Below are 26762 nucleotides of genomic sequence, written 5' to 3' on the forward strand. Positions count from 1 at the left end.
TGAATTCCAACTATCTTTTGAATGGAAACAGGTGCTGAATTTACTCGGAGCATCGTGATACCCTCCCTCGAGTACCCTCCCTCACAACCACAGAAAAACAGTTTTACTGGAAACTGTTCCAACTGAGAACTGAGATTCAATGGATATAAGAGTGGGTCTCACACTCACCCTCCACAAAAGTTCACAAAGGTCAATGAGTGGGCAATTGTGCATCGGGTCAGGGCGTGGGGGTGTGAGGGGGTGAGTGGGTCACTTTCAGCATTTTCTGTGATCCCCTCCTTCCTTCAAACACACCATCAGCAGGGTAGTGTAAACTCCAGGCCCCATGTTTACAGTTCTGACCCCCATTTTGTTTCCTTTTCATTGCTTATTCCCTTGTTTTTTAGAAGATTTGGAAAGCGCTCTAATAGGGGCTTTGGTAATTTGCTGCAATGCATCTTGAAGATAGTACACACTGCAGTCACAGTGGTGAAAAGAACTGAAACAGGTTGTGCATGCTGCTTTGTGCTGGAAGGAGATGAGTTTTCTTGTGTTGTTGTCGGAGCTACACTCAAACAGGCAAGTGAAGAGTATTCCATCACACTCCTGACTTTGCCTTGTTGATGGTGGAAAGCATTAGACCATCAGGAAGTGAATTACTTGCTACAGAATACCCATTTGCTCTTATAGCCACAGAATTTATGCAGCAACTGCAGTTAAGTACTTGTGTAATGGTATCCCCTAGCATGTCGGCGGTGGGAGGTTTCAGCAGTAAGTCAAGAGAAAAATAAATTAGATTCTCTCCTGTTGGCGACAGTCATTGCCTGGCACCTATGTGACACAAGTCTTATTTGGTCAGCCCAAACTTGAACATTGTCCAGATTTTGCTACATATGGAAACAAATTATTTTCAAACACAAGTTGCTAATAGCGTTGAACATTACGCAATGTTTAGCGAATTAGGGATGAGCAATAAATGCTGGCCCAATCAGCAATGCACCCATCCAGTGAAAGAATAAAAGAAAAATTCCACTGAATTAGTCATCTGGATACAAAATTAGCTCAAAACGTAGAAGACAGAGGGTGGTGGTGGAGGGTTGCATTTCAGACTGGAGGCCTGTGGCCAGCAGTATGCTACAAGGATCAGCGCAGAGTCTAGTGCTTTTTGTCATTTACATAACTGTTTCGATGTGAACATGGGATGTACATTTAGTAAATTTGCAGAGGATACCAAAATTGGGGGAATAGTGGAATGCGAAGGAGGTTACCTCAGAGTACAACGGGATCTTGATCAGATGGGCCAATGGACCAAGGAGTGGCAGATGGAGTTTAACTTAGATAAGTGTGAGGGGCTGCATTTTGGAAATACAAATCAGGGCAGGACTTACAAAACTTAATGGTAAGATAATGGGGAGTGTTGCCGAACAAAGAGACCTTGGAGTATAGTTTCTTCGAAAGTGAAGTCACAGGTAGGGTAATGGTGGTGGTGTTTGGTCAGTGCACTGAGTCTAGGAGGTGAGATGTCATGGTATGGCTGGACAGGGCAATGGGGAGGCCACTTTTGGAATACTGTGTACAATTCTGACCTCCCTGCCATAGGAAAGATGTTGCAAAACTTGAAAGGGTGTGGACAAGATTTACAGTGCAGGAAGAAGCCATTTGGTTCAGTATCGCTGCACCAGCTCTTTGAACGATGATGGAGGGAATGGCATCGATAATTCAGCTGAAGAAAGTTGGGCCGAGAACACTGCCCACTACCCTCAGGACCGCAGCAGTGATGTCTAGGACTGAGATGATTGACCTCCGACAATCACAACTATCTTCTTTTGTGTTGACTTTGACCCCAGCCAGGAGGGATATTTCCTCCAAGGTTTCATTAACAGACCAAATTTTACTGGTGGCCCCTGATGCTACACTCAGTCAAAGGTTACCTCAATGTCAGGGGCAGTAACCCTCACTTTACCACTGGAATTCAACTCTTTAGTGCATGTTTGGACCAAGTCTGCAGTGAAATCAGGAGGCTGAGTATCGGTGAACAGGTTATTGCTGAGCAAAAGTGGTTTAGCAGCACTGTTGACGACACCTTCCATCAGTTTGCTGATGATTGAGAGTAGACTGAGGGGCAATAACTGGTCACATTGGAAATGTCCTGCTTTTTGTGGACAGGATATCACAGGTCAGCTTTCCTCTTTGTTGGATCGAGGCCATTCGTTGTGCTGGAACAGCTTGCCTCAAGGAGGCGTGGATAGCTCTTGAACTCATGTCTTCAGCTAGATTAGTGTTGGGGCCCTCTAGCTTTGCTATGTCCCACGTGAACAGCCATTTGGGGCAGCATGCTGGCTCAGGGGGTTAGCATTGCTGCCTCACAGCACCAGGGACCCGGGTTCGATTCCAGCCTTGGGCGACTGTGCACATTCTCCCCGTGTCAGCGTGGGTTTCCTCTGGATGCTCTGGTTTCTCCCCACAGTCCAAAGATGGGCAGGTCAGGTGAATTGGCCATGCTAAAGTGTCCATGGTGTTAAGTGCATCAATCAGTGGGAAATGGATCAGGGTGGGTTACTCTTCACAGGGTTGGTGTGGACTTGTTGGGCCGAGGGGTCTGTTTCCACACTGTGGGGAATCTAATCTAATCATTCTGGATAGCATGTGAAACAAATCAGATTAACGTCTGTAATGCTGGGGGCCTTGCAATGAGGCCAAGATGGATGGACCACACACTTGGCTAAAAGGATGGTTGCAAATGCTTCAGCCTAGTCTTTTGCTCACACTTGCTGGGCTCCGCCATTTCTGAAGATGGCCGGGGAACCTCTTTCTCCCATTACTGGCTCGATTGTTTACCACCATTCACAACTGGACATGGCTGGACTGCAGAGCTTTGGTCTGTTGGTTCTGGCATCAGTTGGCTCTCTCTCTCTCTTTTTCTCTCCACAGAACGCTGCTTCCACCATTTAGCATGTACGCTGTCTTCTTGCAAATTTTATACATTGAAAAAGGAGCACGAAAACTCACAAACAAGAAATCTCCAGTCTCAGTAAACCAGTCTTGCTTTATTTAAATAGATATCTCAATCCCACCTCCTCAGTTTATTCCTCAATTCCCTCGACAGATTCTTGCAGGATTTAAATCACTAGCTTTAAATCTGAGAGGCTGAAAAAAGGATGCAAATGTTGACTCTGCTCGGTGGCGTAATCTGAAATATTGCTGTCAATGGAATTAAAGCTGGGTTGCGATATGGCATCGTGTACAAAAATATATGTTAATGGGGTAGAAAACAGAAATCTTCACTTCTAAGCACACTCATGTGGGGTTTTGGTGGGCACTAGAATCTGACCTGTTAGGTATTCTAATAAGGCGAGAGACTTCCCTTATGATTATGCTAATGTAGGAGAGGAAGCAATCAATGTCCTTGTTTAATTCACTCGTAATGGAGCCGAAGACTGATAAATTTCCCCCTTGTGGTCTTCAGTCAGTAGCTAATGGGACTACCTGCCTGGCAGTAGGATAACGGATGCTGCTCCAGCATCATACTAATGAAACGTGGGGAGTGAATCCAAATGCGAATAATTAACAGCATCGAGGAGAGGGGGAACCTGCAGACTCCTGGCACACAGCCCAAAAAGTAACTGTGCAACAACAGATTCAGGAGCTGCAGAACACATCCAATAGCGTTCACTGGAATATTCTACCGATGAGGAAGGATAGGAGGCTGTACGTCGCATCACTTAAAATGAGAAGGTCCTTGTTTCAAGCATAATTCAGATTGCACCTCATCCAGGAACAGTGCCATCACGTTAAACATTAGCAAGCAGGAGAAACGGATTGCTGTAAAACCTGTGATAAAATTTCACTAAGAAAATAACAACACTCAGGCCAAGAGCCATCTCTTAGGTTAATGTATTTGTCTTTACATGTCATAAAAATTATAAGGCATGACGATGATTTCTGACAGAGTCAATACACTGCTGCCATGGACAGACATTAATTCATATTTTAACAGGATGCCAAGGAATACCCAGAGATTGGTCTGAGCAAAATAAACCCATTCTTTCCTTGACATGAAAGGGAGATAGATGTTACAAAAGCTTTTTCAATGGTTGGTTATGACTTGTCAAACCTCACAAGCTATACACTTTGTTAAAAGACCTGCAGCAGCTAACAATTGTGATGATTCCTGCCCTATGTCATTTTTACTTCAAGAGCAATGGATATAATCTGCCCGGAATGGAATATCCTGTGGCCTTCATTATTCAATGTTTTAACTGTGCCTGGAGATGTGGTTTAGCTAATTAAAATGGTGAGTGACAGAATTTTATGAGAACACTGCAGTTTATTGGATTTGGTTCAACTACAAAGTGAATTTGGCTGATTAGGTTGACAGCCTGGATTCATGGATAGGCCAATCCCAGGCTATATTGACAGCACAGCATAAGCCATTTGTCTCAGAATGAGCTCAATACGTCTTACAGATTCATGGGAGTGAGCAGTCATACACGTTACGGCTGTACATGTACTATCTCTCTATAAAGGCCCAAAATATTGAGCTCCATGTTAAACCATCTGGGCAAAATTCTATGCACATCTTTTCATTTTTCTTTCAGATTTTCTTGCCCCCCATTTCCCCCCACTTAATGAGTGTATCAATTGATAAACGTCTTGAAACTCAAGTCCAAGATCCCAGCTGGTGCAAAATGCTCTTACCCACAAACACAAAACTGGCGTTATGAAAATGCAATGTTCCTGAATTAATCCTGCACTGAAAACAGAGACCAGCTCCATCTTCGTTTACCTTGGGCTGACACCAGTTTAGGTTTGACTCCAAATTCAGGCTGCAGTTACACTATTGAGTAGCTTTTCCACAACCTGGCTGGTGCCAAAAAGGCAGAGTGCCGCACCCAGGGGAAGACACTGTGTGCCTTTGCTGGGCTGTTTGCCAGAAAGCAACAATCGTAAGTCCTGTAGGTCGTAACGCCATTCTGGTGTGGCTCATTGCAAATCTTCCCTATTCCTCAATGGTTTGCTTCCTCCCTCCATCACAGGACTCCTACAAAACCTCTGCCTTCTGGGAATCTGGGACTGACTATCTCACCAGAGTCGCCGTTTCGAGCATAAGCCCTTCAACAGGAAGCCCATCCTGATGTAGGGCTTATGCCCGAAATGCCGATTCTCCTGCTCCAGCACCAAACTCTCGACTCTGATCTCCAGCATCTGCAGTCCTCACTTTCTCCTATCGCACCAGACGTTCCAGTGGCAGTAGAGATCTGAAACGTGACCAGATGGCCATGACTGCCTGCTCCCAGTTAAGCCGCTGTCCACTACAGAATGCGGCCAAATGGAGTTGCTGAAAAAAATGCAGCATCGCGGAAGTGGATACTTCACATGGTTTCTGCTAGCGGATTTCCCTCTTCGCAGCTGCTGGGAAACACTAGTAGCCCTGGTGTAGCAAAGAGGGAAATCAGCCTTTGTAAAAATTCACTGTTGGTCCTCAACGGAAACCACTTCACTTCAATGCTACTTTTGAATTGCAAGCACATCCTTATTCCATGGTTCGTAAGCTTGATTATTAGAGCTTTGGGCACATAGTTCCAAGATGGTGGCAGAGTAGGACACTTCAGCTGGCACGTCTGCTCCGTATGTTCCTTTTTCAGTTTCGTTTCCCACTTTTTTGCTCTTTTGTGCGTTCCCCCTCTTCTCTTCTTTCTTCTCAGTGATGCCCTGAGAGAAGGAGACCTCAGCACTGACCAGGACTCCAGGTCTCAGCCCAGACCCAGTGAGACATCCTCTCAACCTGTCACGGCAGCCTCAGACCCAGTGAGACATCCTCTCAACCTGTCACGGCAGCCTCTTGGCCTGGCATGGCAGTCTCCCAGCCTGGCATGCCGGCCTCTCCCCCTGGTATTGTGGTCTCATGGCCCAGCATAGCAGCTCTCGGCCTGGCACGATGGTCTCCCGGCATGGCAGCCTCTTGCCCTGGCATGGTGGTCTCCTGGCCTGGCATGGGAGCCTCTCAGCCCAGCCGTTGGTGTCTTGGCAGCATGTGGCCGTCTCAGCGTGAACCTCCTGCTTCGAGGTGATTCCAGAGGGGTCTCCCAGCCTCAAGGTGAAGCCTGCGTGGTCTGGAGTCCAGACCCAGTACAGACCAGAGGTTAGGTGCCAGCGAGGAGTGAGTTTAAAGGACTGTTGTTCTGAACTTTTTAAATTTCTTGTTTTCTACTTTATTCCCACAATCTGTAATGCTGGACTTCTTATTTCTTTATTTTTCTAATTTTGCTTTTCCTAAAAACTCGTAGTGAAGAAGCTGTACCTACGTACCTTGTACCTAAGATGGCACCAAAGTGGTGATTTGTAAATGTTTCACTGTACTCATTTGAGTACATGTGACAATGAAGCCAATTTAATTCAGTTCAATTCAATAGCTCTTACCTTCATCTGCCCCAATTCTACTTTTCCAACACTGGCAATCCTTACAATATGCAGCCTTCCCTTGTCAATCACAAAACAAACTGGATGATTCTTTTCCATCAGTCAAAACAACCTATTTTCCCCATTTTCAATATTCAAAGGAACATTTAAGAAATCCCATCTTTTGGAATACCCCGATCCATTTCCATCTGGGATGCTTACAACAGTAGTGATTAATCAAGAACAAACCAGATCAGGTCTACAAGGTTAGCAGCTCAACCTAAGCAATATGTTAACTTTCAAAGAGAAGATCAATGTTGCAACAGCTCTACTGAAGTGTGATTTTGGCAAGACTTTTTCCTGTATTGACTTCACCATGAAACCAGTAGCTGGCAGCAATAACTGCTTGGGAAGGCATCACTAGATTTTCACACGGAAGAGTAGGAAACAGTTTCATTAAGGAGGCTATGTCAGTCTCCAATTAGCAAAAGCAGTGAATTACTGTGTAATGCAGACCAGATATTCCTGGATTCCAGACACATGCTGAGCTAACTCATTTCAACCTGGACAGCAGACATTTGAAATCCAGGCTCGATTGACATAAAACAATTGAAAACTGGCCACTTTGACCAATTACTGAAAATAGTTTTCATGCAATAAGTTGTCATGCTTTAGATTGCACGACTTGAAACTTGAGAGCAAATTTAGCGATGTTGAGAAGGGAATTGAATAAATATTTCAAGGGAAAATTTACAGCAGTACTGGGAAAAAGGAAGAGCTGGAACTAATGAGCAAGCTCTATCAAAGCGCCTGAGATAAAATGGGTGTAATTTTCTGCTCCCATCATTGGCAAATTTGGAGGCAGAAAGAGCACTTAATACGCAAAGAGATTAATGAATAACATGAAAGGAACCCAAAAATCTGACTGTAACATATGAAAAGTGAAAAGAAAACTATTTCCAGAGTGCCTTTAAGCAATAGCTGACATTTCTAATTGCAAGCTAACCATTACTTTAACAAGTAATGAACTAGGGTGGCATGGTGACACAGCAGGTAGCATTGCTGCCTCACAGGGACTCAGGTTCGATTCCACCCTCTGCTGACTGTACGGACTTTGCGTATGGGTTTCTTCCAGTTTCCTTCCACAGTCCAAAGGTGTGCAGGTTAAGTGGGTTGGCCATGCTAAATTGCCCATAGTGTCCAGGGATGTGTAGGCTAGTTAGGTTAGCCATGGGAAATGCAGGGTCACAGGGATAGGGGTAGGATGCCTGTCAGAGGGTCAGTGTGGACCCAATGTGTTTCCACACAGTAGGGATTCTATGATTCTTGCCCTGAATCTTCCAATCTGGGCCAGAATCCCCATTCTAACCCAGTGAGACAACAATTCATCTAGTTACCTCCCCAGGGCATTTCCAGTGGAGCCAGCAAGCAAGTGGGTCAGGAGGAAAGTGTTCAAGTGGGTGTGGGTTGAGTGCCAGGAGGTTAAGAATGTAGGATGCTACATGGGTAGATGAGAGTGTAAAGGTGGCTTGATTGACAAGACATCCACAAGCATCCACTCCCTCCAGCACTGACGCACAGTAGCAGCAGTCTGTGCTATCCACAAGATGTACTGCAGAAATTCACCTGAAAGCCTTCGGCAGCATCTTCCAAACCCAAACCACTTCCATCTGGAAGGACAAGGACAGCAGACACATGGGAATGCCACCACCTGCAAGTTCCCCTCCAAGCTACTCACCAGTCTGACTTGGAAATATATTGGTGTTCCCTCACTGTCATTCGGTCAAAATCCTGAAATTCCCACTCTAAGGGCATTGTGGGTCTACCTATAGCACATGGATTGGAACAGCTTACCACTACTTGCTCAAGGGCAACTAGGGACAGACAATATATACTGGGGGGTGTTTTGTTCAGATAATTGAGAGTTCAGATAACTGATTGCTCAGATAATTGATAGCGTTTTTACAGGACCTTGAGATCTTGTTTGGACAATCCAAAATTCGGATAATTGATGTTCGGATAATCGAGGTTGTTCTGTACAAGATTTTAAAATTAGCGCTATCACTTAAGTTTTCTGCCACTGTGACCAATGGAGCAGTGGAACAAGTAAGTAATCTGGTCACCCCTCCCAACTTGGTCATAAAATATGTCAGTACTTTAGCCGCAACTTTACAGGCACGGAGTTTCCACTTCATATAATCTACTAACATGTGTTTTATTAAAGTCTCCCACCCAGCAAGACTGGTCATGTTTCCAAATACAAAACAGGCAAAGTTTGTTCTGTGAATCAATGTTATGATAATCAAAAACCTAAAAAAAAAATCACTATTCACTGAACAGTAGGAATTGTCAAAAAAAATTAATGAACAGGGAGAAATCCACAAGCAACCACCGCCACAGGAAGTAACTAGAAAACAAACAACTAGCAAAGTGAAAGGAGCAAACCAGTAGCAGCAACTGACAGTTTTGTTGGGTTGCCAATTTCCTCCTTTAGTCAGGTATGCAACCAACATACTTAACCTCAAAACTCAACCTCAATAAAAATACTTCCTTTTAAAAATACCTAAAAATGGCATCTACACCCACCCAACCCAATACTTTCACTGTCCTCACCAAAGTTCTGATTTAGTCCATGAGTGTGATATTTCATGTGGGTTTTGACCGCAATTTCTAATCGTTATGAAGAATCTGTGCATGCTTGAGATGCTGTCTGGAAGTCATAATAGAAGATTGTCCAGGCCATGTACTGGATCTGCTGGAATGGAAAAATTGAGTAAAATTATGCTTGATCAGCTCCCTTCAGTTTTTCCATGGTCAAGTGGTAGAAATATCACTTTCCCAAAAAGCAGTCCCACGCTATAGCCTGCGGCAGAACGCAGTCAGGACATTTCTCATTCCAACCATAACTCCTCCTTCCTTCCTGCTCTGTGATGCCACTCCAGTGAATACCAGTGCCAAACTTATCAAGCAACCCCCAATGCCTGACGCACAATAACACCACAAGACACACTGACCTAAAGACAAGAAGATCATCAGAGGGAGAAAAAGACACCATTTTAATCTATCTCAGCCTCTGCGAAGAATACACCATCAAATTGACATCCCATTGACATCAACGGGAAGTAAAATCGGGCAATGTTTAACGCTGGTAACCAATCTATTAACGCCTGTTCTCTGTTAGCCAGTCGGTTAAAACTCCCCCCCAAATTATTTAAATCTCTCTTCAGTGGAAGGTCCTTTGGGTAGCGAAAAGGCAAAAGGTTGACCTTATGTTCTGGAAATGTAAAGCCAACTTTCAGTGCAATGATATACAAAATCCATTCCTCTGTTGACAGAGGTGTCTCACTGCCTGGTGGTTTGCATGAATCTAAACTAGGAGGATTCCATCCTTCAGATCAGCTTGCCAGCCTCACTCAGCGACACTTTAAGGAGGCCACTGCAGGAAAAGATGCAATAGGGCAGCACAGGGCGCTATGTTAACATAGCAGAGCTTAAAGATCTTTACAGTATATATGACCTGTATTATATCAAAACTGTTAGTGTCCAAGGCTAATAGATGAAAACTAGATCTTTCTCCCACCTTTCAACTTCACAAACACAAGGTTCACTATAATGAAAAGCAAAGTCAGCTAAACTTTAAACAAAACAACTTGGATGTACCCAATTGCAGGGACAACTTTCTGTTTCTTACACAGCTGAGATCATTTTCTGCATGTGCATTTATGGCACTAACACCACTGTTCATTATGCTACAGTTCTGACTCCAGGCTTGTGGCCGAATGAGCTAGGAATGCTGTGATGTGAATGCCACTGAGAAAGAGAGAGTTTTGTTATTACTAAATACATTGTAAGTTACTGCAGACTGATGACCTGTCACTGTAACTTGGCTTTGATAATGTACATTGCCAACACTATAAAGATGCAACACCACCACCAATCCCTCCATCCCCACCCCCACCCCCCAGGCCACTGACATTCGTCTGTGCACTGAAAAGTATTATGATCAGTAACAGATAGAAAGTTCCAAATGGTAGAAAAGGTATGTTTTCTGTCCACTTACTACAGCTTAGTATTTTCAGTTGGTACAGTTAAGTGGAAATATTTATCTTTGATATTAATAGGAGTGTTTCAATTAATAGGCAGCATCTTCCCAGGTACTGAACAACATGGATATTGGTGAAAAATTTGCATCAGGTGGGCAATGTGGGGCTTCTTGATGTCAAGAGCAAAAAGACCAATTTTCCAACTGTGGTGATTGGAATCAGGGCCTGGTGAATCTCATCATCTATAAGATCCTGACTGGGACTGTTAACCTGTGCCAATTAGAGAGCCCTGATTGACAGATGTAAACAAGGGATTCAGAAAGTCTTCTCAGTTGAGGGACAGGTTTTAAGCTGACTGGTGAGAAGCCGTATACTGTCCACTTATTAATAATGGGTGACTTGGTGATACTTGACTCTGTGCAGCTATTTCACTAACCAAATATTGAGTAGAGAAATAGGCCTCTCATCGTTCACTGGCAAGAACCTTATTTGCAAGAAGTAAAATCCCTTTATTACTAATATACAGTTTTCCATTCACCCACCCAGCCACCCAGCAAAGATGGAAAGTAGATGGTGATAACTTTCAGCATGAACATCAGTGTGGGCACGTATTGACTCCAGCTCATTTGCTTGCTCCTCTGTATGTGTACCTTGGGCTTCAGACCTCCAACATGTCAGGGCACATACCGTGGGCAGTGACCGCATGTGACCCCCTTTCCATGAACATTGGCATCCAACAAATCCCAGCCTCACCACATCCTCATGGCACCACTCAGACCTACTTACACGATGGTTCTCCACTTCAATGCTGCATTTTGGAGCACACTGGCACCTATCATTAGAATGGTGCTGCCAGCTCACTTTCCCCCCAGGGAAAAGCAACAATCTCATGGATTCAGCCACAGTGGATTCTAGAGCTTCTCACACACTGTGTAAGAAACCTACTCGCTTTGTACCTACTTTGTTGCTCACAGTTTCTTGGCATTGCCTTGTTGCACTTTGCTTCCTCAGCCAGAGGTCAAAGGCTGCCTTGCCTTGCTGCATAGCGCAAACATAAAGCTTTTTGTGGTAGGCAATGCAGGTATCCCCTACTTTTCCAAAGGTTCACTTTACACCACTTCGCTTTTACGAAAGACCTACATTAGTTCCTGTTTTCACTAACCGAAAGAAATCCAAAGAGGATTTTGGTTTTTACGAAGAAATTTTTCCCATATTAATTAATGCTTCTTCGCTTTACACCACTTCAGCTTATGAAAGGTTTCATAGGAACGCTCCACTTTTGGACAGTGGGGGACACCTGTGGTCATACGAGTTGCTGCACGGCACCATGCTACATCAACATTACACCGACAGGATGTGCCAGCAACCCACGTGCAGCAAACAGAATGCAAGTACATCAAACAAATCTAATAGTAACAGTATACATTCAGCCCAATATATAATTGACCCTGCTGGTCATTCAGTTGTCATTCCATCTCACTTGTTACATTACAAATGTACATTAAGTATATTTAATTGGCTGGAAAGCATTTTGGAACACCCTCGATTTGTGGAGCACAAAATGGAAACGCAAATTCTTCTTTTAAAGTGATCACCTTGGAATTGGTAGGACAAATGTACCTTTTAATAGGTGTTATGAACCTCAAACACACAGGAGCCTTCACCCCACAAGCACCAGTTATAATTTATAACCTACATTAAAAATCAAAACTTGTGGTTGCAATCCTTTGAGGAGTGCAGGAGGGCCTTTTCTCTGGCGTAATAATAATAAACAAGAAAATAACAGGTGGATTTTATTCAGAGAGCACAGTCAGACAAAAGAATCAATGTCTCCCTCGTTCCAGAACTGGCCTCCCACCTTGGAGGTTATTGTGCTTGCCTGTCTACTTTGTCAGCATTAATCAGTCACGCTGGAGGTTATTGCATTTGCTTGACTGCCTCCCTTCTCCCCCTCCATACACTGAGGTTTCCAACCTCGAAGTGACAGCTCTGACTGCAACAATCACTTCCACTCAGGCTGAAGATGAGCCAATTACACTTCAGGCAGGAATCAATGATTAGTGTTAAAGACACAGCAATTTTATGCTTAAAAATACCAACATGACGGAGACAAAACTTTCTCAATTCCCAAGTATTTGCAAACATGTGTGAATGTGGTCTCAGAGAGCACAGATACAATAAAATGAAACAGTGTGTAGAGACCAGATTCCCAGCCACAGCCTGGATCACAAAATTCATTGGTGACAGGCACAGGACAAACAGTTAAATAGAACGGTTCAAGTTTTGGAATAGTGCATTCAATTCTGGTCTGCTTCCTATAGGAAGGATGTTGCGAAACTTTAAAGGGTTCAGACAAGATTTACGAGGATGTTGCCAAGATTCGAAGACTTGAGCTGAATAGAGTGGTGCTGTTTTCCCTGGAGCGTCGGAGGCTGAGAGGTTGACCCTACAGAGGTTTTTTTTAAAATCATGAGGGGCATAGGTAGAGTGAACAGTCAAGGTCTTTTCTCTGGGTGGGGGAGTCCAAAGCTGGAGGGCATAGGTTTAAGATGAGAGGGAAAAGATTTAAAAGGGACCTAATTGGAAACTTCTTCATGCAGGAGGGTGATGCATGTATGGAATGAGCTGCCAGAGAAGTGAAGTGCAGGCTGGTGCGATTACAATGTTTCAACGGCACCTGGATGGGTAGAGGAATAGGAAGGGTTTAGAGGGATGTGGGCTAAATGCTGGCAAATGGAATTAGATTAATTTAGGATTTCTGGTTGGTGTGGACAGGTTGGACCGCAGGGTCTGGTTCTGTGCTGTAGAGCTCTACGACTCCTCCCACCTCACCAATGCAATCTTTGTTGTTTTTACCATTTCTTCGATACTATTTGATACAAGCTGCTTTTATTCCTCTCCAATGTTTCAGACTTTAAGGAAGCCTCTAAGTTCCTTCTGCCTGCACTTTCTCTATTTTGAAATGAGGAGTCACCACTCATTCCCTCACAGCTATACTGCCCTCAGAATCACGATTGTCTAAACCTTTGGCCCCCACGTTTCCTTTTTTCCGACAGATTACAAGGTGAACATCAGAAGGGATCTGTTTTTGGGCATGAGGATTGCTATGGATAACATCATATACCAATCCTATGGAGGTTAGGCAGCACACACCATTTGAAATCATCATTAAAATTAAAATTGAGTCTGAAGGGCACCTCTCCAAAACATTACAGAGAATTGTACAGATAATGAAATACTGTATAATTCAGTCACTTGCTTTGGAAGTCGACAAATTGCACTTAGCAGGATTCCATAAATGGTAACTGGATTAATAATTAGGTAATTATTATATTAATTATTATTAAATGATTCTTTATTAATTACACCCCAAAGATTGCAGCAGCTCAAGAACGCAGCTCATCACTTTCTGCAGTGCAATTAGAATCAGGCAGTATATACAGGCCCAGAGACAGAGACAACCTACATCCTCAGAACAAATCAAATAAAAGTTGTATATTGATCAAAATTTCTAGTTATTTCATTAAAATTGTCATTGAGCCATACAACTTTTTTTGTCAAAGTCAAGCCAACTCCCAATCAACACTTACCAGAGTCTCATAAAGGGAACTGGTCAAACATGATTATCCTTTCACAAAAGCATGTTGCCTCTGCCAGATCGTCTTGAACTTATTTAATAATAGCTTCTAACATTTTCCCAATGACAGATGTTAGTTTAACACGTCTGCAGTTTCCTGCTTTTTCTCTCCCTCTCTTTTTGAATAAAGCATCTCTATTTACTATTTTCCAAACTAAAGGGACCATTCTTGAATCAAAGGAGCTTCGGGAAATTAAAAGTAAATCATCAACCGTCTCAGTCAGCCCACAGCCCTGACAATTTACTCAGTCCCACTTCTCTGGTGATTGCCATTTTCCTGAGTTCCTCTCACCCTTTCAATTCTTGAGGTATCGATGCAACTTGTCCACTCTATAGCGAAGATTGAAGCGAAATATCTGTTAAATTCATCAAGGCAAACGTGAGGACTGCAGCTGCTGGAGATCAGAGTCAAGATTCGAGTGGTGCTGGAAACGCACAGCAGGTCAGGCAACATCTGAGGAGCAGGAAAATCAACATTTCGGGCAGGAGCCCTTCCTGGCTTTTGCCCGAAACGCCAGTTTTCCTGCTCCTCGGATGCTGCCTGACCTCCTGTGCTTTTCCAGCACCACTCGAATCTTGACTGTTAAATTCATCTGTCTGTTCCTTATTTTCAATTATTCATTCTCTTGTCTCCCTTTCTTATAGGACCAACGCTCACTTTGTTAACTATTTTCTTCTTTAAATATTCCCCAAAAGTTTTTTTTAAATAGAATCCCTACAGTATGGAAACAGGCCATTCTCAAAAGAGCATCCCAACCAGACCCATCCCCAACCCTGCATTTTCATGGCGAACCCACCTAAGCCTGCACATCCCTGAACTCTATGAGCAATCTAGCATGGGCAATTCACCTAATCTTCACACTGTGGAAGGAAAACGGACCACCCAGAAGAAACCAACGCAGACACGGGGAGAATGTGCAAACTCCATACAGTCGTCCAAGGCTGAAATCGAACCTGGGTCTCTGGTACTGTGAGACAGCACTGCTAACCACTGAGTCACTCTTAATATATTTCCAGTTAGCTTTCTCTCGCACTCTAATTTGTCCTTGTTTCTTTTTTTTCCACTTTTAGTTTTTTTAAAAAACTTTTAATCTTTTAAACTTACTTGGAGACGAATGCAGAAGGTGAGGCGTGGGCCAGAGGCCAGCGTAGGGAAGGGGAGGCCCTGACAAGAGGCCGGTGCAGGGGGATTGATCCTGGACCAGAAGTCAGAACGCAGTGATGAGAGGCCTGGACAGGTGGCTGGTGCAGGAGGAGGTGAGGCCCTGGTGCAGTCTGCAGGCGAGCGCAGGGTATGGTGAGGCGAGGCCCAGGCTGCAGGCTAGCATGGGGGTGAAGCAAGGGCCAGACAGATGGCCAGCACGGGGTGGGGGGGGGGTGGGGGGGCAATGGCCAGGCTGGCGCAGTGGGTGGGGGGGCGAGGCCTAGGCTGCAGGCTAGCGTGGGGGTGAAGCAAGGGCCAGACAGATGGCCAGCACGGGGTGGGGGGGGGCAATGGCCAGGCTGGCGCAGTGGGTGGGGGGGAGGCAAGGTGAGGCCCAGGCTAGAGGCCGGCATGTGGAGGAGAGGCCTCGACCGGAGGCCAGCGCAGGGGGAGTGATCCTGGACCAGAGTCCAGAACGGAGTGATGCGAGGCCTGGACCGGAGGCTGGCACGGGGGAGGACAGGTTGGATAGGAGGAAGAAGCAGGGGGAGGCGAGGCCCAGACCAGAGGCTGACGCGGGAGGAGGCGAGGCCCAGACTAGAGACCAGTGCAATGGGAGGCCAGTCCCTTCCAGACAGGTGACAATGTCTGGTGTTTTGAAGTCCGGTATGGTCTATTGGCTTGGCCCGGTGCAGTCCGGAGGCAATGTGCTGGCTGGTGTTTTCATTGGGGTAAAACGACTGTAAATATATTACCTTTCCTTCCTTTTATTCTTATACTGGATTATTAATTTATTACTCTTCCAATTTTGTACCAAATACTTAAACATCTGTACCAAGGCATCTTGTGCCTAAGATGGCGCCATAAGCAGTGACATCACAAACTTTTCATTGCACTCTAATGCACATAAAGCAAATTCAATTCAATTTCAAAGTTTTTGGTCCACCTTTGCTGTATTTTACTTTTCTGACCTACCGTCTGTCCTTGCGCAATTATACATTAATCTATCAGTTTGGTACTACCTTTAACATTTCTCATTAATCAGGATAGGTGGATCCATACCTTTGGATTTTTCATATGCATACAGGCTGTGAAAGGTCAGCTTGTGGGAGGCCGAGAGACTCGGGACACTGTGCTGGTGATTCATGAACAGGGTTGGGGTACTGCCTATCCGTCACCAGTCAAATCAAATGGTCTGAATGGTATCCACACTGATCTATGACAGACTGCTTTCTTCTATTACACACACACACACACACACACACACACACACACACACACACACACACACACACACACACACACACACACACACACACACACACACACACACACACACACACACACACACACTCATCATGAGCTGCAAGAACTGAAACAGCTACATATCAGAGACATGGCCGAAGGTTGAAGCAGAAACCCCATGCATCAGCTGAATTTGTGAAGAAACGTTACAGTTGATGTTCATTTTGACAATAATTCTTGAAATAGTGGTTACATTAATCCCTGCACATAAATTGCGTTTTGTGTTTTGGAGCTTTTTTTCTTCTCCTGAGTTGCTCAATACAAGTTTAACTTTGAGCGATTGTCTTTGCCTCATCAGGATCTTATGGCTGAGGTCCTTCACTTTTCACCAAGTTCACTCTCCAATAAAGTGTTAAATCCACTACATCAACATCAAAAGACACATATGCTTCAAATCTGCACATTGGGAAAGCAATCACATTGAAACCAAAGGCTGCGCACTCTCAGTGACAGCAGGAAGGGCAAGCAGAAAGCACCAGTATGTGTAGGTCATCACAACCTGCCATCCAAGCGACATCCATTTCCAACTGCTGGAAGCAAGGAGATTGCTACCAGCACCTACATCCCACCCCCTTTTGTCAAAACCAGGGATAGATCTACAATAGCTAACCAGGATTTACCATTCTCTGATGATCCCAGTTAACCGGTGGGTTACCAGCCCCTTAAAACTGTTTCTTCCCCTCTGACTAGGTATCATTCCTGTCCTAACTCCAGTGAATGGGTTAATATCTATTGTCTCCAGGGCAAATCAGATGAACAATAAATATTGTACTGTCTGTGAGTACGACTTTATATTCTAACAGACAATAAAATGAGAAAATGATATGAAATTTATAATCACAAAGATCAATTCCAGTTGCATAGCTTACAGTCCCATGCCACTAACCATTGCTGTTTCATTCATTTTCCACCCTTGCCATGTTCTCAAATTAATTGGAACCCAGGAGGGAAGAGCACGCTTACCTGTCAATAGACCTCTGCTAGAAAAAGCTCAATACCACTCTGATGAATGGGAAGGTTCGACTTCAGAAACTGCTTGTAATTCTCTACTTCCTATCTATGCATCTGGGAGCTGGAGAGGCAGTTTACCTGACTCTGGATAGGGAAATGATTTGTAATGACTTTGGGCCACTTTAGACACAGAGATAAAGAAGCATAGTTCAACCTTGATTTCTTTCTCTCTAAAGAAACTGTTCAAAAGTCATTTACCATCTGTTCATCTTCCTGACTGTCACTGGAGTCATCAATCTTCCTTTTGTTGGATGCAGCATGGATAGAGCCAGCTTTCCTTCCAGTATCAGTAGCTTCACTCAGTTTCTCTGCATCTGCAAGGCAATCAGTGATGGAGATAATTAGCAGCCTTACACAGAAACCCCACTCATGTGTGGAATCAGGGCTTCAATGAACTTTAGACTGGTCAATTCTTCTGTTGGATGAATTAAAAAATATTAGAACTTTTCTTCCAAATTTTCTTGTAATTAAACATACCAAGATAGCATTTGACCTATCAACATTTACTGTAGGTATGAAATGCTGCAATCTAATGCATCATTCACTCCAACCACCGGGAAGCAAATATAAAAAAAAAGCGGTAAAACAAAACCTGGTTGATTTCAAGAAAACATCAACTCACTGAGGAAATCATTAAAGCTCGTCATTTTCACAATCACCAGTGACGCATCCCAAGGAGGTATAACTATAAACGGGTGGGAGAGGTCAAGAGCAGGGGTGTATGGGTGTGAACAGAACACTGAAAGTGGTGGGACAGGTAGAGAGACCAGCATACAGATAAAGCGTACAAGATCCTCAGTTTAATTAACACAGGCATAACGTACAAGAGCAAGGAGTTGATGTTAACCTGGCACATTGCTGAAAACATATGTAGAACTTGAAGCATAACTTCTGATCTCACCATAGAAGTTGAGCACTGACGTTCTGCACTGCCATAGTATTTTTGATGTTTCTTAATAAAACAAAATCCCTTCAGTGCAATGTTAAAGAATAATTAGCTCTGCACAGCTTTGTTATTAAAATGTATTGGTGAATAACTGGGAAGGTGCAAACAAGGGAATTAATTCTTATTCAAAAATAATAAAGCAATGTTACCTTGAAGAGAAAACTGCACAAAATGATTCCTTTGCCTTCATCATAGTATTTAAATAATGCCATTGATGTTGTGCAATTCAATGAAAAAACTTGCTGAATAATCTCTGCGAAAAGTGCAGGACACAGAGTCAGAAACAGGAGCAGAAAAGATAAAGGAAATCAACAAGGGATGATTAGATGGTGCTAAACCTGAGTTTTAAAAGCTTCTGGGTTATGAGAAGAACAAAAAAATGAAGGAAGCAAAAATATCTGAAATCCTGAGAGACAGAACTCTTTTCCCTTATTGCAGGAAACTGCCAAAAGGATGTAATTAAGGCTTCAGTTGCCTAATGAGGCTAGTTCTTCCACACTGTATATATAATTCACATAGTCCTAGGTTCAATGTAGCCACTGTCAGATTAAGTGATCAGAGAAATCTTCCTGGAACAGAAATCTCTGAATTTTATACCTTATTATTTGAAAGAAATTGACCATCCACAGGCAGGAGCATGTGATACCAGGCTTGGTAAGACAGGAGGCGGAAGGACATTCAGCTGGGTGGGATGGTGACACACCCATTCCCCCGCTGCTTTCCAGCTTCCACTAGAATTAAGCTCATGGCTGGAAGTGCCCCACCATGAGCTGAGGCCACTGTGGGACTTGGTGGACCCCAGTGTGATCTGCAGTGACCGCATCTACAGCTCGTGTTGGTTGGTGAAGAATTTCAACCTGGGGTCGACAAGCTGGAGTCAGAGCTGTGGAACATGTGGCTGCAGGAGAGTTCCCAGGTCTCTGTGTTTCAGGAGATAATCATCGCCTTTAGATTAATTGCATCAAATCTGGTCAGTGGTCAGGGCAGAAGGGTGCCAGGCAAATGCAGAGGAGACTGAGTCAGTGCTCTTGTCCAAAGGTATGAGGTTCCTGCTCCCAGTGTGGGCAAGCACACAGATTGCAGGGAGGAATTTTTTAAAAATTCAATCAGATGTAGATGTCACTGAACGGACCAGTATTTATTGCCATCACTGGCACGCTTATGAAGTCTGTGGTGATGTTCAGAAAGGAATTTCAGATTTTGACCGAGTTATAGTGAAGGAATGGAGATGCATTTCCAAGTCAGGATGGTGTGTGATGTAGAGGGAAACTTGTAGGTAAGTGGTTCCCATGTATCTGCAGCCTTTGTCGTTTGGATGGAAGCAGTTGTGGGTTTAAAAGGTGCTAAGGATTGTTGGGGAATTTCTGCAGTTAGTCTTGTAGATAGTACACACTGCTGTCACAGAGTGTTGGTGATGGAGGGAGTGAATGTTTGAGTGAACTGACCAAAGCACAGTGATACAGAGTGCCATTCAAGTCAGGGGGTGGTGGATATTGTCGTAATGGGAAATTGTGCAATTAGGAGAAGAGATACCATTATCTACAGCAAAGACAGACAACCTCTAAGGCTCTGTTTTCTACTGAGTGACAAGGTTACGGGTTCCTCTTCTGGGCTGGAGAGGAACTTGGAATTTGGGGGGTGGGTGGGAATTCACTTGCTGCAGTCCACAGTTATCAATGATATAAGACAGACAAGGAAAGAGATTCTGGTGAAGGATTATGAACAGAAATTTAAAAACCCACTGCATCTCTCTCCAAGCTTCCTTCACAAAGGCACACTCCAACAGGAGATATGTGACAGGCTCTAACCCCCCTCACAGCTCCTTCGAGGGCAGTGTGCGGGGGCATAGACAGACTGGGCGTCCATGAAGGATCTCCCAGGTAGTGCCCTCCTCATCACCAGCCAAGCGAAGCTTGTTAGAAAGTTCTGGCAATGAGGCGTTTTGCCAAATGCCTTTGACAGTCTGCTCAGGGTACGAGCTGACAGGATCCACTCTCTCTCCTTTTCCCTCAAGGTCTCCAGGAAGCAATGTGCTGACCACTTCCTGATGAACTTGTGGTTAAAGGTGTTTTTCTTTGCAAATTCCTCCATGAATGACAGGTGATACGGAGTGGTCCAATGACTTGGAGCGTACTGGGGCAACGAGGCCACGCCCATCCTTTGCAACATATTCACAACACCTGCCTCTTCAAGATTCTCTTTTCGGTTTTGTTCATGTCTTCACTAATCAGCAACATCAGCAGTCTTGTTTCCTTTTTGAATTTTTAGATTTCCCTTCAATTAAACCTGATCCAAGCATCAATTTATATCTGCAACCGTAGTTATACAGTTCATCAACACCTGGTTCAAATGAAGCCTCGCCCCAGTAGAATAGCATTCTCTGTTTCCCCGACTCCCAGTGCCCATTGTAACCCATTTCTTCCCTGTCACTCTTTGAGCCATACATTTAGCTCTCTTACCTTACCACATGTCTCCAGTGATAATTCTGAGAGTGTTACCTGCCCTCAAAGGAGCTGTGAGGGGGGTTAGAGCCTGTCTCATATCTCCTGTTGGAGTGTGCCTTTGCAGTGGTTTTAGTGGAAGTTTGCTCCGAGCTGCTCCGTGACACAGAACTCTGTGCTATGCTGTCTGTTCCAGGGAGGCACACTGAGACAAACATCAACTGTGCCTGGAAGGCCACCAACTGATTGAAAAATGCTCTTTGGTCTTCCAGAGCAAGGAGTGGACCTCGACTGAGTATTACAAGCTGGCATCTTCCAGACCTTTCTCAGCACCAGCCGGGCTACATCTTGTTAACAGCTTGTTTGAAACTTCTCGCAATGAAGAACTCTGCCAATTAACTTTGACAGCCTGCTCAAGCAACCATCGGAAAGGATCATGTTGGACTGTACAAGACATTGGTAAGGCCACTGTTGGAGTATTGCATACAATTCTGATCACCCTGTCATTGGAAGGATGTTAGTTAACTGCAATGGGTGCAAAAAAGGATGTTACCAGGACTGGAAGGTTGGAGTTATAAGGAGAGGCTGGATAGGCTGGGAGTTTCTTTTCCCTGGAACCTTACAGAAGTTTATAAAATCATGAGGAGCATAGATAAGGTGAATAGCCCAGTTCTTTTCCCCAGAGAATTCAAAACTAGAGAGCGTAGGTTTAAGGTGAGAGGGGAAGATTTAAAAGGGACCTAAAAGAGGTAACTTTTTCATGCAGAGGATGATAGGTATATGGAATAAGCAGGTAGAGGTGGGCACAATTACAACATTTATAAGACATCTGGACAGGTGACATCAAATAGGAAAGGGATGTGGACTAAATGCAGGCAAGTGTGACAAGTTCAGTTTGGGAAACCTGGATGGCATGGACAAGTTGGGCCGAAGGGTCTGTTTACGTGCTGTATGACTATGATCCACTATGTCCGTCACCCACGGGGACCTTGATAACGTGACATGTGAACAACTGCCTTATTGACATGTGGTCAAAGGGGTTTCTCTGTATACACTTTGCTGCTAGAGGCAGTTAATACAGCTTGACTGAAACATTCAGTGTCAACGTGGCCAGACTTAACCTTGGCAGATGAGAAGCTGAGTGCCAGGAAACTATTTTTGTCTCTCATTGTCAGAATCAAACAGTTCCAGGCCAAGTACACCACATTTTGGTTACAAACACTTCCTCTATAAACATCCTCTAAAAGCTATGAATAATTTAAAATACTTCTGGTCATTTTATATCAATACTTAGACTTTTAGTCCAAATAGGTTACAGAATATACACGGTGCAAATATGTTTTAAATGGGCACTGCCATTTTGAAGTCTTCCAATTTATTCTGCATGTTTTTAAAATTAGCTGAAAGGCTTGGCCGACCCTGTTTTTGATTTTGTAAAGCAATTGGATCTTTCTGAAGTTTTCACGCGCACAATGTACCGTCTGTTCCCTAAGGGCTTTCAAAGTCTTTGAGTGATCTTTCATTTCTCCTGCCAGGCTGAGCAAACATGAAACAGCAGCCCCTGGACTAAAGCCGAGTCAACTTCTTTTCTTTTCCCTTCTATATTCTCAACCATGATAATGAGCTGATGGCACCAAACCTCGAGAGTAACTTTGGAGGATTATAATGTATTACAACAGAGAGAGCCCCATTTTCTAATGCATTGCAACAAAACCTTTCATCTGGTTTATCAGTGTGCGTCATGAACTGAATGTGCAATGCAACACCTCACATTCATCGAAATAATCAGCGGGGGGTGGGGGGGTGGGGGGACATAAGTGATTCACAATGACTTGAATGCAATGCAAATCTATTACTTTTCACTTGGACAGGAAGTGAATTCATCAGCACTATCCAGCTACTGTTAACAGTAACACAAGAGTCCATCAGCTGCTCGATAGACCAGTTTAGTGTAAGGTGGTTTGAGAGTTAAAATTAATTAACGTTGGCAAGTCTCACTGTGCTCCAATCTTCAGAGCAGTGAGCCAGTAGATAGGGAATGTTTCTGAGGAATAAATGTCACCCAGGCATCTCTATTTTAAACTGGCAGAAGGAAATCAGGCAACGAGGTAATTAAAAGAGGTGTTATAAAAAGGGGTAGTTAAAAATTGTTGGAAAAATATTGGAATCAGTTATTAAGGAAATAACAGCAGGACATTTTGAAAATCATAATCAAGCAGAGTCAGAAAGGGAAATTTTGTCAAACTAATTTATTTAAACTTTAAACAAGTCTCGACTAGAGTGGATAGAGGGGAACCAGGAGATGTGGTATATTTGGGCTTCCAGAAGGCGTTCAACAAGGTATCTCACAAAAGTCATAAGATAAGACCCCATGGTGTTGGAGGTAGTAATTTGGCATGTATAGAGAATTGGTTAATGGGCAGGAAATAAGGTTTTTTTCAGGCTGATGACCAATGGGGTTCCACAAGGATCAGTGAAGGGAACACAACTGTTTACAATATATATTAATGACTTTGAGGAAGGAAGCAAATGCACTGTAGCCAAAATTTCAAACTATACAAAAAAATAGCTGGAAAGGCTGGCTGTGAGAGGGATACCGACAGTTTACAAAGAGACATTAAGAGGTTGAATAAGTGGGCAAATGGAGTATATCGTGGGAAAATTGCTCACTTTGAAAGGGAGAACAAAATATTATGATTTAAATGGAGAAATACTGTGGAAAGTTGCAACACAAAGGGACTTAGGCAGACTTGAAACACAGAAGGCAAGCACACAGGGGCCGCAGGTAATCAGGAAGACTAATATTTCAAGGCCCTTATTTCAAGAGAATTGGAGTCTGAAAGTAGGGAAGTCCGACTGCATCTGTACAACGTGCTGATGAGACCACACTGGAGTAAGTGAGCAGTCTTGGTCCCCTTATTTAAGGATATATATTATTTCATTGGAGGCATTTCAGAGAAGTTTCACTGGGATGATCCCTGATATAGTGGGACTGTCTTATGAGCAAAGGCTAAACAGGTTGGGAATCTACTCACTGGGGTTCAGAAGAATGAGGTGATCACATTGGAACACAGGAGATTCTTAAGATATATGGCAGGGTAAATACTGAGAGGATGTTTTCCCTCATGGGAGAGTCAAAGACCAGAGGGCATAGTCTAAGAATAAAGAGATGCCAAATTCTTTCTGAGGTGAAGAGGGATTTCATCTGAGGGTTCACTATCTTGGAAACACCTTGCCACAGAGACCTAGGGGGGGTACAGTTCTTGTTAATATATAAGGCTGAGATTGATTCCCCAAGTATACGAGAGACTAAATGAATATTTTGCATCAGAGTTTACTGTGGAGAAGGACATGGAAGATATTGAATGTAGGTGACACCTTGAAAAATGTCCATATCACAGTGGAGGAAGTGCTAGATGTCTTGAAACGCATTAAAGTGGATACATCCCTAGGACATGATCAGGTGTACCCTAGAACTCTGTGGGAAGCTAGCGAAGTGATTGCAGGACCCCTCACTGAGATATTTGCATCATCAATAGTCACAGGTGACATGCCGGAAGACTGGAGGTTGGCTAACGTGGTACCACTACTTAAGAAAGCTGTTAAGGACAAGCCAGGGAACTATAAACTGGTGAGCCTGACATCAGTGGTGGGCAAGTTGGGCCAGCGGCCATAATTCTATTAGATTTAAAATAATGATGGAAAAGGATAGACCAGATCTAAAAGTTGAAGTTCTAAATTGGAGAAAAGCCAATTTTGACAGTATTAGGAAAGAACTTTCAAAAGCTGATTGGGAGCAGATGTTCGTAGGTAAGGGGATGGCTGGAAAATGGGAAGCCTTCAGAAATGAGATAACGAGAATCCAGAGAAAGTATATTCCTGTTCGGGTGAAAGGAAAGGATGGTAGGCATAGGGAATGCTGGATGACTAAAGAAATTGACAATTTGGTTAAGAAAAAGAAGGAAGCATATGAAAGGTATAGACAAGATAGATCGAGTGAATCCTTAGAAGAGTATAAAGGAAGTAGGAGTATACTTAAGAGGGAAATCAGGAGGGCAAAAAGGGGACATGAGATAGCTTTGGCAAATAGAATTAAGGAGAATCCAAAGAGTTTTTACAAATACATTAAGGACAAAAGGGTAACTAAGGAGAGAATAGGGCCCCTCAAAGATCAGCAAGGCGGCCTTTGTGTGGAGCCACAGAAAATGGGGGAGATACTAAATGAATATTTTGCATCAGTATTTACTGTGGAAAAGGATATGGAAGATATAGACTGTAGGGAAATAGATGGTGACATCTTGCAAAATGTCAAGATTACAGAGGAGGAAGTGCTGGATGTCTTGAAACGGGTAAAGGTGGATAAATCCCCAGGACCTGATCAAGTGTACCTGAGAACTCTGTGGGAAGCTAGAGAAGTGATTGCTGGGCCTCTTGCTGAGATATTTGTATCATCGATAGTCACAGGTGAGGTGCTGGAAGACTGGAGGTTGGTTAACATGGTGCCACTGTTTAAGAAGGGTGGTAAGGGAAAACCAGGGAACTATAGACCAGTGAGCCTGATGTCGGTGGTGGGCAAGTTGATGGAGGGAATCCTGAGCGATAGGATGTACATGTATTTGGAAAGGCAAGGACTGATTAGGGATAGTCAACATGGCTTTGTGCGTGGGAAATCATGTCTCACAAACTTGATTGAGTTTTTTGAGGAAGTAACAAAGAGGATTAATGAGGGCAGAGCAGTAGATGTGATCTGTATGGACTTCAGTAAGGCGTTCGACAAGGTTCCCCATGGGAGACTGATTAGCAAGGTTAGATCTCACGGAATACAGGGAGAACTAGCCATTTGGATACAGAACTGGCTCAAAGGTAGAAGACAGAGGGTGGTGGTGGAGGGTTGTTTTTCAGACTGGAGGCCTGTGACCAGTGGAGTGCCACAAGGATCGGTGCTGGGTCCTCTACTTTTTGTCATTTACATAAATGATTTGGATGCGAGGTATAATTAGTAAGTTTGCAGATGACACCAAAATTGGAGGTGTAGTGGACAGCGAAGAAGGTTACCTCAGATTACAACAGGATCTTGACCAGATGGGTCAATGGCCTGAGAAGTGGCAGATGGAGTTTAATTCAGATAAATGCGATGTGCAGCATTTTGGGAAAACAAATCTTAGCAGGACTTATACACGTAATGGTAAGGTCCTAGGGAGTATTGCTGAACAAAGAGACCTTGGAGTGCAGGTTCATAGCTCTTCGAAAGTGAAGTCACAGTTAGATAGGATAGTGAAGAAGGCGTTTGGTATGCTTTCCTTTATTGGTCAGAGTATTGAGTACAAGAGTTGGGAGGTCATGTTGCGGCTGTACAGGACATTGGTTATGCCACTGTTGGAATATTGCGTACAATTCTGGTCTCCTTCCTATCGGAAAGATGTTGTGAAACTTGAAAGGGTTCAAAAAAGATTTACAAGGATGTTGCCAGGTTTGGAGGATTTGAGCTATAGGGAGAAGCTGAACAGGCTGGGGCTGTTTTCCCTGGAGCGTCGGAGGCTGAGGGTTGACCTTATAGAGGTTTACAAAATTATGAGGGGCATGGATAGGATAAATAGGCAAAGTCTTTTCCCTGGGCTGGGGGAGTCCAGAACTAGAGAGCATGGGTTTAGGGTGAGAGGGGAAAGATATAAAAGGGACCTAAGGGGCAACTTTTTCATGCAGAGGGTGGTATGTGTATGAAACGAGCTGCCAGAGGAAGTGGTGGAGGCTGGTACAATTGCAACACTTAAAAGACATCCGGATGAATAGGAAGGGTTTGGAGGGATATGGGCTGGGTGCTGGCAAATGGGAGTAGATTAGGTTGGGATATCAAGTC

The 26762-nt window shown here is 43.8% G+C and overlaps 1 protein-coding gene across 1 annotated transcript in view; it reads right to left on the reverse strand.

The window, feature by feature from the left end:
- Window positions 1-26762, reverse strand: part of LOC122557945 (N-acetyl-beta-glucosaminyl-glycoprotein 4-beta-N-acetylgalactosaminyltransferase 1-like) — a 727525-nt gene that overhangs the window by 490298 nt on the left and 210465 nt on the right. The window contains exon 2 of the mRNA XM_043706193.2: window positions 17717-17832. Coding sequence (XP_043562128.2) covers window positions 17717-17832 — 116 coding nt within the window. The remainder of the gene's footprint in view (window positions 1-17716; window positions 17833-26762) is intronic.

This window comes from Chiloscyllium plagiosum, unplaced genomic scaffold, assembly GCF_037043375.1.
Source record: "Chiloscyllium plagiosum isolate Xiang-an unplaced genomic scaffold, Cpla_swu_hap1 HiC_scaffold_18, whole genome shotgun sequence".
NCBI lineage: Eukaryota > Metazoa > Chordata > Chondrichthyes > Orectolobiformes > Hemiscylliidae > Chiloscyllium > Chiloscyllium plagiosum.